The 16,737-nt window shown below is 40.0% G+C and overlaps 1 protein-coding gene across 2 annotated transcripts; it reads right to left on the reverse strand.

Moving 5' to 3' along the window:
• Positions 1–241: 241 nt before the first annotated feature.
• Positions 242–16,507, reverse strand: LOC140453299 (platelet-activating factor receptor-like). 2 transcript variants are annotated; one of them, XM_072547869.1, is made up of 3 exons: positions 16,380–16,507; positions 8,295–8,395; positions 242–2,194 (listed from the first exon to the last, which is right to left on the reverse strand). In XM_072547869.1, the coding sequence occupies exons 2-3, from the start codon at positions 8,339–8,341 to the stop codon at positions 1,177–1,179; spliced, it is 1,065 nt and encodes a 354-aa protein (XP_072403970.1). In that variant the 5' UTR covers positions 8,342–8,395; positions 16,380–16,507; the 3' UTR covers positions 242–1,176. The 2 variants fall into 2 exon arrangements, with proteins under 2 accessions (XP_072403970.1, XP_072403971.1); XM_072547870.1 differs by having other exon boundaries at positions 16,373–16,507.
• Positions 16,508–16,737: the final 230 nt, after the last annotated feature.

Raw genomic sequence — 16,737 nt, forward strand, 5'->3', positions numbered from 1 at the left:
GCTGCTGGCTTCATAAAATTAAAATCCCCTCACCCTTTCCTGCTCTCTCAATGTGTCAAACGGGCATTAGTGAATGGATATATCTGAGTGTCTTTGGGGAATAAGCAGGAGAGTGCAATTAAACCTGATTGTGCATGTGGTGGAAATACTAGCATTGATTTGACAGACCAAATGATTCTCTGCTACTGCGATTCTTTCTTCCATAAATAACAATATTTATTTTACAAACTGCTAGCCAGCATTCATTTATATACATTGTCCACATAATCATCAAGACTTAATACAGTTCTCGTTAAAAACAGTCACAATGGAAGGCTGGATTCCAGTGTTAATTGCCTCCAGGACTTCAAACAAGTCAAGGTCAGAATTTCAATGAAAAGTACAATCAAAAATATTATGAATACTTTACAAAGTACAAAATTGATACCACAATAAAAAAAAGAAGTGTATCACTACAAAAAGAAAATTTATGAGACAAACAAATTTTCAAAGAAGCAAAATAACCAGGATTGTTTGCAGTGCAGAATAAGACCAGAGTAACGTATCTGATTCAATTTTCCACTTGAGTATTCTGGGAAATGGAACAAATGTTCGTAACCATTGTCAGTAAAAAGAATTTTGACATGGTTGCTTTAAGTACAAAGGAGAGGATTCACCTCCCCATGTACTTCCCAATACATGACTCAGTGATGTACAAATTTATCAACATGCGTCTCTTGCCTTCTTTCCATTCAACTTCATTATGATAAAAATGTTAAGACTTTTCCAGCAAATCTCCCTTCATTGACATGTTTCTCATGGATCTGTTCCTAGGGGCAATGCTGTTTTCAAGTCAGCACTTCGAAATTCAAAGTCACTTTTAGACCTTGCTGCTCTGAGGCAAGCCTTCTAATGCCAAAAATGGATGGAATTTAAGCTGCACATTCTTTCCGGATGAAAATTCACTCGGTAGGAATTTAAAAATTGTACCAGTCACAAGTGTCTTTTGAGTCATGCCAAGCTTCAATAGATGCGGGAAGTCACTGAGAACAGCTCGATGGATGCTTTAGCAGTAAAACCTGAGTGTGGTGGCTCCAAGGATGGCTTGGCACTTCATTTCTAACTCAGCTGTAAGTATGTAACAAACTGCAGAGTGCTGACCTCAAGGTCAGGCCCCAATCCTTCTCAGCCCCGAGGCTACGACGTAGTGAGTGACGTCGATCTGATATGAATTTCTGAGGCCTCAAAAGTATGCACTTGAAAGGGCAAACAGCGCATCAGTTTTCTGAATGTTCTCAACAACTCTCTCTGAAACCGCTTTACAGAGAAGCAGTAGATGATTGGGTCAATGCAGCTATTCATGCTCAGCAAAGCCACATTCAATTGGTGGATAATGTCAATGGCCTTGGGAGGGCCACAGTGAGAAATCTCTTCGGAGTTAGCTCTGCTTAACTCCCAGGGGATTAGGAAAACATGATAGGGCAAAGCACACACCAAAAACACTACAAGCATCCCCAGCACCATCGATTTAGCCAGCCTTCGATGGATGCCTTGAGATGTTTTCCCTTGGGCTGAAAGAGCTTTCATTATTGAAATGTAGCTCAGTAAAACAATCAATAAGGATATGAGGAAGAACGTGAAAGATGCGTACACATAAAACCTCTTGCCAGAGTATACTTCAAAACATTTTACAATGGTCCCCCTCTTGAAAGACTGCTGCTGTATCAATGTAGGAATGGCACATGCAATCCAAACTACCCAAATTGCAGCACAGGTGCAAAGGGATCCAACTGGCTTGTTGAAAGGAAGGTTGAGTTTTTTCATTCGGACCGTACAGTACCTGTTGATGCTAATGAAGATCATAAAGGTGATGGCGCTGTATGTCGCTATATAGTAGAATGTTCCAGCTAACCGGCACATGACCTCTGAGAAGATCCAGTCTCCCCCCTTGAAATAATAGACCACCCAAAACGGTAAAGTGAGGTTAAACAGGATATCAGCCAGCGTCAGATTAATCAGGTACACCCGGATTGCTTTTTTAACCTTCCTGGCATTCTGTAGAAATGTCAGCAACGCGATGCAATTCCCGAAGAGTCCAACAAACAGGACCACCAAGTAGACAAGTGGGAGAAAAATGTTTCTCATGGGGTCCCAGGTGACACAGGCGACTCGGCCTATCAAGCTGGAGTTCTCACTGGAATTCATCACTATCCCTCTGTAACACAATAAAAAAAAACACAAAGGGTAAGGTTCAAATAAAGTTCTGTCAGTGCACATTGTCATGACCAGATGAGGTGGGATGAATTGCCTTCCACTTTTTAAACTCCATAACAAATATTTAAATTCTTTTTGGTACACAACTATATCAGACTTCAACTAAAATGTAGTACTAGTCAAAATTATGGAGCCAATTACAAGGTTCCCTTGAATGGAAGGAATAATTTTATGAATTAACACCCTAAGAAAAATAAGAAAATGTGATATCAAAGCATAAACAGATAGAGTTTACAAAGGGGACAGTCTGGTACAAAGGAAGGTCAAGACTGTTTCTCCAATTTGCTTTATCACTGGACACTCTTCAAGAGTCTGAGGGAATCTGTAGTGAGAGAGAACGTTCCAGTTCTGCATTACTGATCCAGTTAACTTCATTTCTATGCCCAATAGCTCTTTTCCTAAAATTCACTTGTGTATTCCCATGTTTCACATCACTGTTTTTCCCATCTTGGATAATCTGCTGTCTACTTTCATCTCAGTATACACAGTCATTGTTATCTGTGAGAGATAGGGGCATTGCTATGCACTTTCCTGTGTACTGTGAATGGCTGCAATTGGTTTCCTGAGGCAGTCCAGATGACATGACGGAGAAAAGTAGATGGAATCAGGGGCTGACCTCACAAGTACACAGTTCCAAGGGTAACAATTCAGGGGATAATAAGGACTAAGTGCATGTGAAATTTCCAGAAATGTGTAAAAGGAAACTGGGAGATAAAGGTTTTTTTTGTACCTGACTGTGTTTCAGTACTTTGTGATTAAAATAGTCATGTTTCTTCAGCTTGCCCTTGTTTATCTCACACTTGGTTCAATCCACTAAGGTGAGTACTGAAGCTAATTTACCATCATTTATCCTTTTTTACAAACCATTTTAATCCCTAAATGTTTGCAGGTACTAAAGTTAGATATGAAAACTGAAAATTGATAGTCCATATTTTACCACTGTTATGACAACGTGAGCAATTATGGGGCATTTCAAAAACTGTTTCCAGCTAATACTTGAACATTTAGTGGTGTGTGTTAAGAGCAAAGCTGACAAGTTCTGAAACTGATCTACTCATCATTTTAAAGAGTATCACCTTGCTTTAGTCCAAATTGGCCAAAGTTTAATAATGAAATAATTTATGGGATAAATAATTGACATTAACAGCAATAGGATTATTAATATGTTAATTTAAATAAATTAAGAACAAGGACACAATGCTTTCCTTCCCTCTTCAACTTAAGCTGCCCATTTGTTTCTGGGTAGCAGATTGCAGCATTAAATTCCTGTCCAACTGTTGCCTGATCCCTATGTCACAAGCTTTCTACTGGGACTAAAGCAGATGCTGTACTCTCACATCATGTCTGTCATTTAAACTGCTGTGGAGAAAAAAATACAGCTAGTTTAAAGGTGAAGTAGACAAATCTCTTTTTTAATTGTAAAGTAACAAATAGTATGGTCTGGAATTTCTTTTTTGGGCATAATTAGGAATCTGTAAGCAAAATATGTTTGTTTTCTGAAAGGACTTCTTCATATTTCCACTTCCATTCATTTTCTTTCATTGCAATTCTTACATGGGCATATCAGCATCACTGGCAAGGACAGCATTTGTTACATCTTTAATTGCCCCTAAGAATGTGGTGGTAAGCCACATTGAAATGTTGCAGTCCACCTTGTGCAGTTACACCCAAAAGTGCTATTACAGATGGAGTTCCAGCTTTTTGACCGCTTGCAAGTGACGGGACAGTGATATATTTCCAAGTCAGGATGGTGTGTGGAATGGAGGGGAATGTACAGATGGCAGTGTAATGGGCACTTGCTGCCCTTTGCCTTCCAGGTGGTAAAGGTCTCAGTTTTGAAAGGTGTTGCCAAATGAGGCTTGGCACATTGCTGCAATGAACTTTGCAGCTGGTAAAGGAAGGAGGGAGTGAATCTTTGGGGAAATGGTGCCACTCAAGTGGGCTGTTTTAGATGGTATTGAACCTATTGGAGCTGCACTTGTTCAGGCAAGTGGAGAGTATTCCATCAGACCCATGGGGTTTCCCATCCACACCAGAGCCTGTCCTTCCAAAATCTGGAGTGAATTGCAAAGTTGTGGGGTTACCCTGTCCATCTTTTTCCCCCTCGGATTTCTTGGTTTGTCTGACCCTGATCCCACCTTCCACTAAAATTCCAGCCAATGTCTCTTCTAAACAAATATTCAAAAAAATTATTATATTAAAGATAAATTCATCAATAACACTTTCAGAGCTACTAGCTGCTAATTAAAACAAATTTTGTGAATAGTAGATGGGTCTTAATTGATCTCGTAATTAGTGTGCAATTTGGTTTCTGTGATGCTGTGCTACTGTCCACACCCCTAGACCAATAGGTTTTGGTTTACATCCCACCGATGATGGCTATGGAGATGTACCATAATACATCTTGACAGATAGATTGAAAAAATATAAATATAATACAGCTGGGACTGGGGTGCATGAGGAGAACCATGTATCTGTGAATAAGTCCATAAACTTTATTAAGGAGAAGCTCTACATCTTGGTTTCTCTATCACCTATAAACTTGATACAGTTAGTAGAAACTGTGCTCAAAAGGCAAGCTCACCAGTGAATTTGAGTAATAGTGCCTTTTATGAGCAGTCATACATGTAGTTCTTCTATATTGCAATGGTTGCATTCTTGTGCAACCTCCATGATAGAAAAATCACACATTCGAAGCAGGAGTTGAAGTGTTGACATTGTAATTGTGTTACACCCAACACACGGTTTAAAAGTTTGTGCTTTAGAAACAGTGTCCCACATTCGTCAATCACGTTACAGAGAATTTACGTTAACGAAACACATGTTACAGCAGAACAACCTGTATTTTGATTTTTTTTATTTCGGAGGAATTCTCAGACTAACTTATGATTTGGAGATGCCGGTGTTGGACTGGGGTGTACAAAGTTAAAAATCACACAACACCAGGTTATAGTCCAACAGGTTTAATTGGAAGCACACTAGATTTCGGAGCGACGCTCCTTCATCAGGTGGAGCGTCGCTGCGAAAGCTAGACTAACTTATGTTGTGAAATTACGTCTTGTTCCCCCGGCATTGACTTTGGTTTTTAAAGGGTTCGCTTCCAGAAATGCAGCCTTTTTCAGAATTTGTCCTGGGAGACTTAATGAAATAAGTAACAGGAATGTATACACTAACAGCACCCATCTGTTTGAGAGTAGGGAGAGCTCTTTTGTATGTGTCTGAGATGATTACACCACCAGTGTTAGAGTGGTTTCATTTAGTGAACACAGCTGAATGCCAGCCTAAATCCACTTAAAATGGAACTAACTTCTGTGTCACTCTAAGCTGTTAATAAACAGAAAACTGTGGAATAAATCTTGACTTCTTATAAAACAGATGAGAGTGATTCAGCAGCAAGTGGACATAAAAATCAGAAGATGCAAAATGAACTGCAAACTCAACCATTTTATACTATATACAAAACCAATATTTACCAGTGTCTCAATGAATTTGCAGGCTCTTTATTTCTGCTTGACTGTAAATCTCACTCTTTGCATTTTCCTAACATTTATAGCCTTGTATGAGACAGATACACAACATTTGACAGGGAAGCTATTGCATTGAGGATGTAAACTGTGCAGAATTATCGGCACTTACTTTTCTATCCAAATGTACAATGACCTTAAAACTCACCAAACACACCTGTTAACAATTTGCAAGGTCACTGCAAACATTTTCCTAAGGTAACTACATTTAAAAAAGAAAACTAGTGATTGACTTGCTAAGTTTAGATAGTAAGTGAACATGGTTTTAGCAGTCTTTCAACAGTGTAAGTTTTATGAGTAACAGCATAACTTAAATGGAGGAAGCATGTTAATAATTCTAAGGCAACCAATAGCATTTTAAAGCCAAATGCAGGCATTCAGCACGGCCACAAATTATTTCTAAATATCACTATTTCTAAAATTCAATTGCAATATAATAATATCCCACAGTTCAAAGATGTACAGTTCGGTGGGTTGACCAAACTAAATTGTCCATAGAGACTGGGGATGTACAGGCTAGGTGGGATGGCCATGGGATATGCAGGGTTACAGAAATATGGTAGGGGAACAAGTCTGGGTGGGATGCTCTTGAGAGGATCAGTGTAGACACAATGGGCTGAATGGTCTGCTTTCCACACAGCACGGATTCTGTGATTTATGTAATAAGTTAACCTTACTGGAGTTTTCTGTCTCATAAGGTTTATGAGTAATTTGGTAAAAGATGTGTACAAATCTGAAGAAGTTTCTTTTTACTAACTCTGGTTCAGAGAATACATTACAATGGAAAGTGGTTATTACTCTAGTTCAAGAACGTAAACAAAAATCGACTTTCTTATAAATTTCAGAAGAAATTTTCAGCCCGTCTATTAATTTCATCAGATGAAAAAGCATGGATGGAATGTACCTAACTTTTCAAAAGTATTTTCAGTATTTACAAGAATGAAAAATATTTAATTTTTGCACTTAATTTTATCTGCTAAAAAGACTCACTCTGGTGTATGGTTTTTCAAATACTTGACAGTTCTGGAGCTTTCACCCAACAGAGCTTTCTTCATGAGTAAGTGGCAGTAGGTTATGGACACTCCCTCATCTTCATTTTGATCTCCCATTGCATTTGTGACCAAGAATGTCCTTGCAGATAAAACTGATGGTAACTTTATTATGATTACAATGGAAACCCACCTCCCGCAGTCTCTCATTACCTGAGAATGCGCTGGGAGACACCACCCCCCTCTGCCATCACATTCATGACAATATTACAATGGCAAAGAGAGAGTAATTCCCAGGAAATTCAAGGCCCATATCTCCCAGTTTCCCATTCACTGGTGAGCAAAGGTATGCCTCCAACTCTCACTCGCTGGTGAACCCTTGAGGTCAGCTCCACCAACACTGAGACCACAGATGAGGAACATTGATATTCTGTACATATTGCCAGAGATAAAGTGCATTTACTCTCAACTACTTAGAGGAGTCCTAGCATTCATAGATCTGCATGAATTTTAATCAAATCATCCTGTTTGGAGAAAGTGGCAGAGACCAGAATTAACATGTCAGCAAGCGCTGTCACTAGTCCATTCATTTCAGAATTAACTGGGTAATTTGCTGACAACTCACTACATGATGCTCAATTTGCCTCAACAGCTGATGGAAGCCATGTGGAACCAGGTCTCCAAGGCAAACATAGTATTCAACATCTTGACTTTATCTCAAAATTTATAGCAGGGCACTGAAACTTGTTAATAAGAGCACAACAGGTTTGCTCCCAGACACACAACACACTCCAGAGCATCCAAGGAGCAAACAAATTCAGTGAATAACTATTTAATTATTCAACCTATTTCCTGTTTAAACATGAATGTGGAAATTACTGTCACATGAAATAATCCTTTCTGTATATCGTAACAAATCACTCACTTAATCAGACATTGTATCTAGTTTATATTTCCTTTCTATTGAAATTAATAGCAATAGGTTACAGCTGGGGCAACCACATTATTGCTTGGAAAAGCCATGATGAAGAGGTCATCAGTCAGTTTCTTTTACATGTCCAGATAGTCTCAGGTTTTTACTCAAACTGATGAGGTAGCTTCTCACTATCTTTAGCAAGTGGCACTATTCCAAACCACCGCTGGCTGCTACAATTTCCATTCTCCCTACAAGATCTGTTGCTTAATTCTGCAACATTTATTTCACCCTGAGGTGAAATCATGAAGTGAAAACACAACACATTGGCTCAATCACCAACACCTCAAGTAGATTGAAGTTTGTACCAAAGATTGAGTGACTACAGAGTTTTTTTTAGCAGTAATGCATGATAAAGAATATGTTTTACATAATTTCTTCCTTGATAAGTGAACCATAAAAAATGTAATGGACTATTGAGGAATTGTTATATTACATATTTTCTCCTTCTTTGAGGAAGACGTTACTCAGAATGCCTTACCAGGAATAACTACATATATTAAAAAGTACAAGAGTGAATTGAGAATGGACAATAATACAGAACTGCAAACTTACACCAAACGTGTGGGCTCTTCAGTCACGTTCCATAATGGTGATTCCATCTTATTTACTGTTTCGTTCAGATGGTTACCTAGATCCCTCTACAGTATGTTAACCTGTGAGAATGAAACATTGTATGTTAATAGTGAAGTGAAAAATTATGCCAGATTCAAAACCTGCCCACTCATAGTCAGTAGAACTAATTCCATTCACATCTTGCTTTCTGCATAGCTGGTCCTTGTTGCTATTCTTGTCAATGCTGATGCATTTCAGAGCTCTCTTAGGCCACAGTCCTTGTCCTGCTAATAGTCAGCTGAGCATAGTTAATGCATTGCAGCATTAGAAAAATTAAATAGGGTTCTTTGAAAGCATCCTAACGAGTTAATCAAAACAGCAGATTTTATTGGTTGAATTGTATTTTCTTTCTCCCTATTTTTGAATTGTAATATCTTAATTTTCAATAATCAAACACAAGGAGAGTATACAATATTCATATACACGTACTAAGGTAGCCTCTGTTATTTGGACATTAAATATTAAGAGTTAAAGTTCCATTGCAGACAAAATTCAAACTGCACTAGTATTACTTATACAAGGACCCTTGTTACAATTTTTTTTAAAATGTACTAATAATATTCAGCTTTTATCATTTGACTTTAATATTTAAAATGGTTGTTATAACTTTACAAGTCAAGGCAACCCACATGTAATAAAACTGGCTGCATTTGAATTACCATTTTAATCGAAAGGCACAGAGACTCAGTGAGCCATCAGAAAATTCATGTATAATTGTTTTACTTATTTCACAGTTGCACTATAACTTCATATATTGAGATGAAAGGCTGTCTACAACTATCCAACTTGAAATAAAACATTGATACAGATAGCAGAACGTGCAAAGAAACCATATACAAAAACCATATATAGAAAACAACATGGACATGGACACTAAGGATACTGAAAACTCTTCACTCAATCTCTGTCACGGTCAGGAGTTAGCAAATGAAGTCCAAACTTGGAACAAAAACAACCACTCTCTAAGAATCCTGGGATATCCACAGGTGCATCATTAGAGAAAACAAGACAGCAACTAAACAGTTAAATGCAGGTCACTTCATTCTTGAAATGCAGGGGATTCTTAAGATATGTACCTCATTTGCTTCTATTTCCCTTTATTACCAGACACCCTTCTCACAACCACTTTTCCTTTAAAACTTTATAGTGTGTTTTTGTACGGTCTGAGTTTATTAGGAAACTCCATTCTCTTTCAATCAAAAATTCGTGAAATTGGCTCTTCTTCATTTTTGATTTGGTTAACTAAGTTTCTCTTAAGAATGCTATCAACATGTGAGAAAGGAAATAAAAATATTTGATGTGACGGACTGAGAGGGACTGACAAAGAAAGGAGCAAATTATCCCTCCCCACCTGGTCATGAGATATTAAAATAAAATGTCAAGTGATGTTTGCTTACTCAAATACAGCTAAATTCAATGTTTTTCTAAACTTTTTTTTAAGGATCTGACAGTTAATCATATAGCTATGTCAAAACCACATACAAAGGCTGTTAGAATGTCATTTTTATTCCTCATCACACCTATGTAGTTAAGTGTCAGTTCTAAGAAATAAAGGAACAAGCTTTAAATTTCTCAATTTTGGAGGGAAACCATAAACTGATACTTTAGAATATTTCAGAATTAATAGCAGTGTTTGTGACAAGACATCTGTCACCAGAGGCTGGGGTTACTGCAATACAAAATAGATGTGAAATACATGGAGCTGAGGGTGATACATATTATGAATGAGCTGCAGCTTTGTAAAAGGCTTATTTTCAGACAGGTTTAAAAAGGAAGGTGGGTGTAATGACTGAATTATTGAGATTAAAAATAGCACGTGTTCCCCAGCCCAGACTTCAGATGCTTGCATTGCAGCAGATACAATTTCTGCACCAACGTGGGGAGGATCCATCAACTGTTGTGAGCTCAAAGCAGTTTTCAGGACTGCACCTGTTTTTCTACTCCATTACTGAGCCAGCCTACCAGCTCCCCAGGGTACTCCTTTCCTTCCTTCAAAATCAGAAGCATACCCCCATGTGCTTAGCTCAAGATGGGTATTAGATCGTTAACAGGCCAGGTCTGTTTCGCCGAGCCTGCCAACAACAGATAAGGCCTTTTCTTAAAAAAAACCATTCCCATGGAGCAAGGAGGAACAAGGGTTCTCACCCAAATAGACAGCATCTCAATCAAATCACTTATTCCCACTGCGCAGAATTCCAATGGCCTGACTTACTGACTATTCACTCCCATTGTCCTTGGAACACATACAGATCCAAACATGTGTCCTTTTAAATACTCAAAACACCAGTTAGATCGTTCTATCATTCTTGGCCTGAAGTATAACTTTACTCTGTCTGTTCTAAATTAATTGCAATACATCTTGTTATACCACAAGATTTGTAAACCTGCAATGTATTTCCATGGTTAAAATACATTCAGAACCACGGTAACATTTAATGAGTAAATGATGCATTTATAAGAAAGCAAATGTACTCAGTTCCTCAGCCTCAAGCATCCTGTAGAAACTCCCCACATACAGTTTAGATGAGTATAACCACACAAACAATGGTAATCACTTTCCCCATTTGATTCTCACAATAGAAGTTGGAGAGGGACAGAATGCTGGGCATTAAGAGTTGATTGTCCCAGAAATATATATTAAACGAGATTCAAAATACAAAAACTTGCAGCTGAAAAATAGATAATAAATGTTCTCAATCTATGAAGGGACCAAAAGTGATAGGTGTGATGAGTGAGTGAGCCTTGGTTCTGTTTGTTAACCACTTAACCATACTGCAGTCATCAGATTCTACCTGCGGTGTTTGAAGACAGGCAGCTTGGTAATAGTGGTGGTTTTCTACCTCTTTGAAAAGAAGAAATGATCAAACAGCTAGTTAGTCATGTTCAATCTCCCAAATGCTGGACTTGATCACATTTTTCTTGTTTACCTCTAAGATGATAGTTTCCATAGTCCCAATCTCTCATTAGAGAGAGATGACTGGTGGTGCACTTAACCGCAAGTTTAACAGACCTTAGGCAAGGGAAAAGGGCAAGAAGACAGGATCTTCATGGTGACCTCAGGCACTACAGGAATTGAACCCAGACTGTCAATATCACTTTGCATTGGAAATGAGGCATCTTCTAATAACAAAGCTAATGCAACGTCAAAAAGTGTGCAATTGTCCAATCAAATGGCAAGGTTTGAATGACCAAGACCAAGTCCTTGCCCCAGAGGTTCAGAACAGGGGATCTGTACAACCAACCTCCACCATGGGGCCTCAGTGCAAAGCACTTGGAGAGAGGCATAAACTATACTGCAAATTTCAAGGAGTTACCCCTCTGCATTAATGAACTGATCACTGTAAATTCAGCAAATGGGAAGGTTTCTGCTTGTTTCCTGGTTAAATTATGTATTGGCTAAATACATAAAACTAAATAATGGAATAGTAAAACATGAGTCCAGACCTGCATCCCACCCTCCTTCCCTCTCTCACCACATATGTCCCCATTTGTTTACAACTGCCTTGTGTGGAAGCTTCCTCACATGACATAACAGCAGAGTACAGCTGACTCTCCAAGATCGGTTTACCTCATTCTGACCAGTTACACAGTGATACCAGCAGAGGTATGCAGCAGAAGTAGGTGATGTCAGGCAACTAGTCGTGTAATGGGGAGAGGAGCAGCTAAAGGGTTAAAAGAAAAGAAAGGAGTTTAATGGCAAGAATGATTAAAACCCCAAACTGCTTGCGTTAGGTATGGTTAACAAAGCAGAAAGACAGCATGACTAGTCTGACATAAAAATTCTCAGAAGAACAAACAAAGGAACGTTTTACACTGACTCTTGCTCATCCAGACACCATCTGCTCTACTTCTCACAAATATAAAAAGGCCAGTATAGGACCAAAGTCCAGTATTGTATTGTGGTTGATGTGGAGAGAGGAAATGCACACTCTCTGAATGTCTGTGGTAGGGACAGCTGCAAGGTCTGGACCACTTCTCAGCAATTACACAGTTAAAATGCACAACTTCCTTGTTTGGCTCATTATATAAGTTTACAAAATATGTAAATACCCATGCCATTGACGCACTTCCTTACAATAAGTACATCTACAACTGTTATAATTCACTTCAGAATGTAACTGATACATTGCCTGTATGGTACTTGTGGCTATGTGGTTAAAATGAAAGAGTCACAATCCATTTCAGTCTCTGCACAACAAGATTGAATTGTGTCACCCTCCAACAGGATTTTCCCCTGGTTAACAAAGTAGTTACATTGTCTGCCTTGGATAGCAGGGTGTATTATGTGTACTAGAAATAGGTGGCTTGCAGATTGCTGCCTTTGTAGGAATATGCTGAGTGCAGACTAATCACTTCCAGACAGGAAGAGAGAATTGGAGGGGGAGTAATCTCAAGACACTGCCGAGCACCAGGTATCGGCAATGATTGAAATCTTGAAACAGACAATCCCTCTCAGCCTGGATAGCATGACGTTCAAGGAAACCCATAAAAGTAAGAGAATTTATTTACTGGAGAATTAAAAAAATTCAAATCAAATCTATTTACTCTAATTTTGCCAGGTGCATCTATCTAATCAGCACTGCACTTGATATTTATTAATTTTTGATGGATTAACAATATTATTTTAAGATTGGAAATTAATAGTGTCCACACAATAATCAGTGCTCACAATGGATATCAAGGCAGCTGTCCTCAGTCATCATGAACTTATTAATGTAATTTGTTAAGTGTGCAGAGATGTAGAGTAGCATTGAGCTTCACTGATTAGAGAGCTCCCAGAGTAGATTCGCAATCTGTGCAAGCTAATATATCGAGCCAAAATGGCCAAGAGGGGGCTACTTCTGTCTCAGTACCATCATATCGGTGAGGAAGCAAACAAGGGGATAAATGACAAAAATAATCAGCTAAGATTTATTACTGCACAGAAGTCCCCGCTTAAAATGTGCATTCATTGAGGAGCAGATAGGACTCGGCTGTATCAGCTGCCATAATCAAAAGGTTTAACAACACACAATATTTAGGCTGGCAAATAAACAATTCAGCATTGTACCAGAGGGCTGGCAACACCACCTGTGGAACTGAACATCAACAAACTCAACCTTTTAACAGCAATGGAAATGAAATGGGGAAATCCTAGGCAACCTTTGCAGTGTTGCTCATTCCACATTACCAGGAGAAAGCGAGGACTGCAGATGCTGCCGCACCTCTATCCATGAACCCTACCCCTCCCAACGCAACAAGAACAGAACCCCCCCTGGTCCTCACCATCCACTCCACCAACCTCCACATGCATCACATCATCCTCTGCCACTTCCGCCACCTCCAAATAGACCCCACCACTAGGGATATATTACCCTCCCCACCCCTATCAGTGTTTCAGAAAGTCCAATCCCTCCATGACTCCCTTATCAGATCCATGTTCCCCCCCCCCCCACCCCCACCAGCCCGCACACCACTCCTGGCACCTTCCCCTGCCACAGCTGGAATTTCAAAACCTGTGCCCACACCTCCCCCCTCACCTCTGTCCAAGGCCCCAAAGGATCCTTCCACATCTGACAGAAATTTACCTGTACTTCCATACTCATCATATCCTGTCTGTATCTGTTGTAGCCAATGTGGTCGCTTCTACATCGGGGAGTCAGGACACCAGCTTGCGGATCATTTCAGAGAACATTTCTGGGACACCCGCACCAACCAACCCCACTGCCACATGGCTGAACACTTCAACTCCCCCTCCCATTTGACTAAGGACATGCAGGTCCTGGGCCTCCTCCATCGCCAAACCCTCACCACCCGATGCCTGGATTTCACCAGTTTCCTCATTTCTCCTCCCCCCAACTTATCCCAGTCCCAAGCCTCCAACTCGGCACCATCCTCTTGAGCTGTCCATCCTCTTTCCCATATATCTGCTCCACCTTCCTCTCCTACCTATCACCTTCCACCCCCACCTTCCATCTACCTATCACTTTCTCACCTACCTTCCCCCCCCAGCCCCACCCCCTCCCATTTACCTCTCAGCCCCCTGGCCTACAAGCTTCATTCCTCATGAAGAGCTTATGCCCAAAACGTCGATTCTCCTGCTCCTCAGATGCTGCCTGACCTGCTGTGCTTTTCCAGCACCGCACTCTCGACATTTTATATTATTGCCGTACATTAAGATGAGAAAGAAGCAAAGATGTATCTTTGTAAACTATAAGGACCCAATAATCTGCAATTTGGATGGGTGAAGAATAAATATTGTCCGGGACTCTGGGGATTGCCTCCCCCTTCCTGCCCTCTGTTTTAAAATAACACTATGGAAGCTTTTAGGTCCACCTGAGATGATACAAAAGGCAACACCTCTCCCACCAGGATGGCATCCGAGTAAGCTTATGTTGCAGCAGATATGCAAATACTTACTTTGTAATTTTTAGATTCACTTTATTTATGTGTATTATTACCAAACCCTAAGTAAGTTTAAATTAGCTCAGCCCAAGACTAAAGCACAAATAGAACCTCGTAGGCATATCCCTTCCAGCTCTGAACAATGGAGACCATGGTGAAAAATTTGGGAAAATCGCATGAGATAGCTGGTGAGGAGCTTCCTGGTGCCAAAAGTTTTAGTTTTCCATCCAAGTGTTGAAAGGCAAGATGAGATTCTCGCTGGTGGGAGAGGGACCTGCTTGTTTGAATTAGTGTGCATCAGCATCCTCATTACTATGGTATCTCTCACCTCATCAATATGCAGTTTCCTATTCTCCTACTTGCTGCAGACAACTCCTGACATGAATGTCAGAGCGGGTAGCGGGAAACTCCAGCTCACCATTTGCTCCTCTAGCCCTCCATCAGTGACCACCATCTCAGGACACACTCCGGGTCACCAACCACATGTATCCTCAACCAGCAGGGTCTCCAGGTCCCCATCAGGAAGGTGGGTACCAACTACCCCCTGTTCAACATGTCTGGGGCAATCGGCAGGAACTGCTCAGAGCAGCCGCAGAGTGCCACAACTTTAACCAGATGCACAGCAAACCTCTAAAGCTGGCACTGGAAATGCCAGGAAGAACCAGCACAGCCAATAATTACAGTTGTGGTGAGTAGGGCCAAATGACTAGTCAGATGCCAATTAGGACATGCTGTATTGTAATGAGGGGAGTTTGGGAATACAGTGTCAGAAAACTTTCGAAGGCTCACCAAGAGAAAGTTTCCTTAAAACCTTGCCAAGATTGACACTTAATAGATTGGCAGTCTGCCCCTTCCCATTATTGTATGGAAGAGAGTGTACACTTAAGTATTCAATACCAGTTGGCAGAGCAGACAACCAATCAAAAGAGCCAGAGCAAAATTTAAAAAGAAGTGCACATAACATACACACAGAGGAATAAAATACAACACTGTACTGTTTTCAATTCTGATTTGTTTAATTATCAAAAACACCAAGAACTGACAATTTGTAACGTGTTGGCAGATTTCGCATGCTGTTTCTGAATTTTCTCTATATCGGTTCTGCAAAAGCTTTCAGGTGTTTACAATATTTGAATTGCAGAAGCGAGGTGCTGCATCACAAGGTGCATATTGTGGCTCTGCAGCAATTCACCCACACAATGTTTTCCCAATTTCAGCCAGTCCTGAGATGTCAGTGAACCAGCAGAACTGAGATGCTGAACACACTGAGAAGAGCAGTGTCAGATGATTTGATCCAATCCACCTTCACTCTCCCTGCAGATGATTACCAAGTGACATTAGTAGGCACCAAGTGTTGTTAATATCACCCTCCAGTCCGCCCTGCAAGGGGCTGGTGCTGGGCAGAGTCTGCTGAAAAAGCTGGGGTAAATGAATAACCATAATAACAGTACAGACAACCCTAAATTGCAAAATGTACATTGATGCACATACCAGAATAAATCCACTCACAAACTACGAAAGAAAACAGTGTTGAAGATCATCTTTCACAGAAACCAAGTAGACAAGATACTAATTTTAACACATTTTGACTTATTTTTGTTAAAAGATACAGAAACTAATATTGAAACACTCACCACTCACCCTAAGTCAATAGCAACGAGTCGTCTGAATTCAGAAATCCTTGCAAAGACAATCTGGAAGCAATCTTTGTGGTGACATATTCCTAGTGCATCTACACACTAAGAGTCAATGGAGCTGCTTGCTCGTGTACGCTGCCATTCATGTCACTGAATTAACTCATACAGAAAGTGCCCTGTCTTTTGACAGTTGGGACTCCAGACACACCCCTTCTCACTCATTGGTTAGTGGTTTGTTTTGAAACTCCCTACAATATCACAGATTGTGTCTGATTAGTGTTATCTTGTTTTTACATGTTACTTTAATCAAAGATCTAACTTCTCATAAATTATACATAGTAAGCACATCTTCTCCGCCTCAC

This window comes from Chiloscyllium punctatum, chromosome 27, assembly GCF_047496795.1.
Source record: "Chiloscyllium punctatum isolate Juve2018m chromosome 27, sChiPun1.3, whole genome shotgun sequence".
Classification (NCBI taxonomy): Eukaryota; Metazoa; Chordata; class Chondrichthyes; order Orectolobiformes; family Hemiscylliidae; genus Chiloscyllium; species Chiloscyllium punctatum.

Bases quoted from the DNA above. Each gene is read 5' to 3' on its own strand.
- LOC140453299 (XM_072547869.1), bottom strand. From the start codon at position 8,341: ATGGAATCACCATTATGGAACGTGACTGAAGAGCCCACACGTTTGGT. The intron at 2,195-8,294 runs GTAAGTTTGCAG...ATTGTGTTACAG, and splicing joins GAAGAGCCCACACGTTTGGT to AGGGATAGTGATGAATTCCA.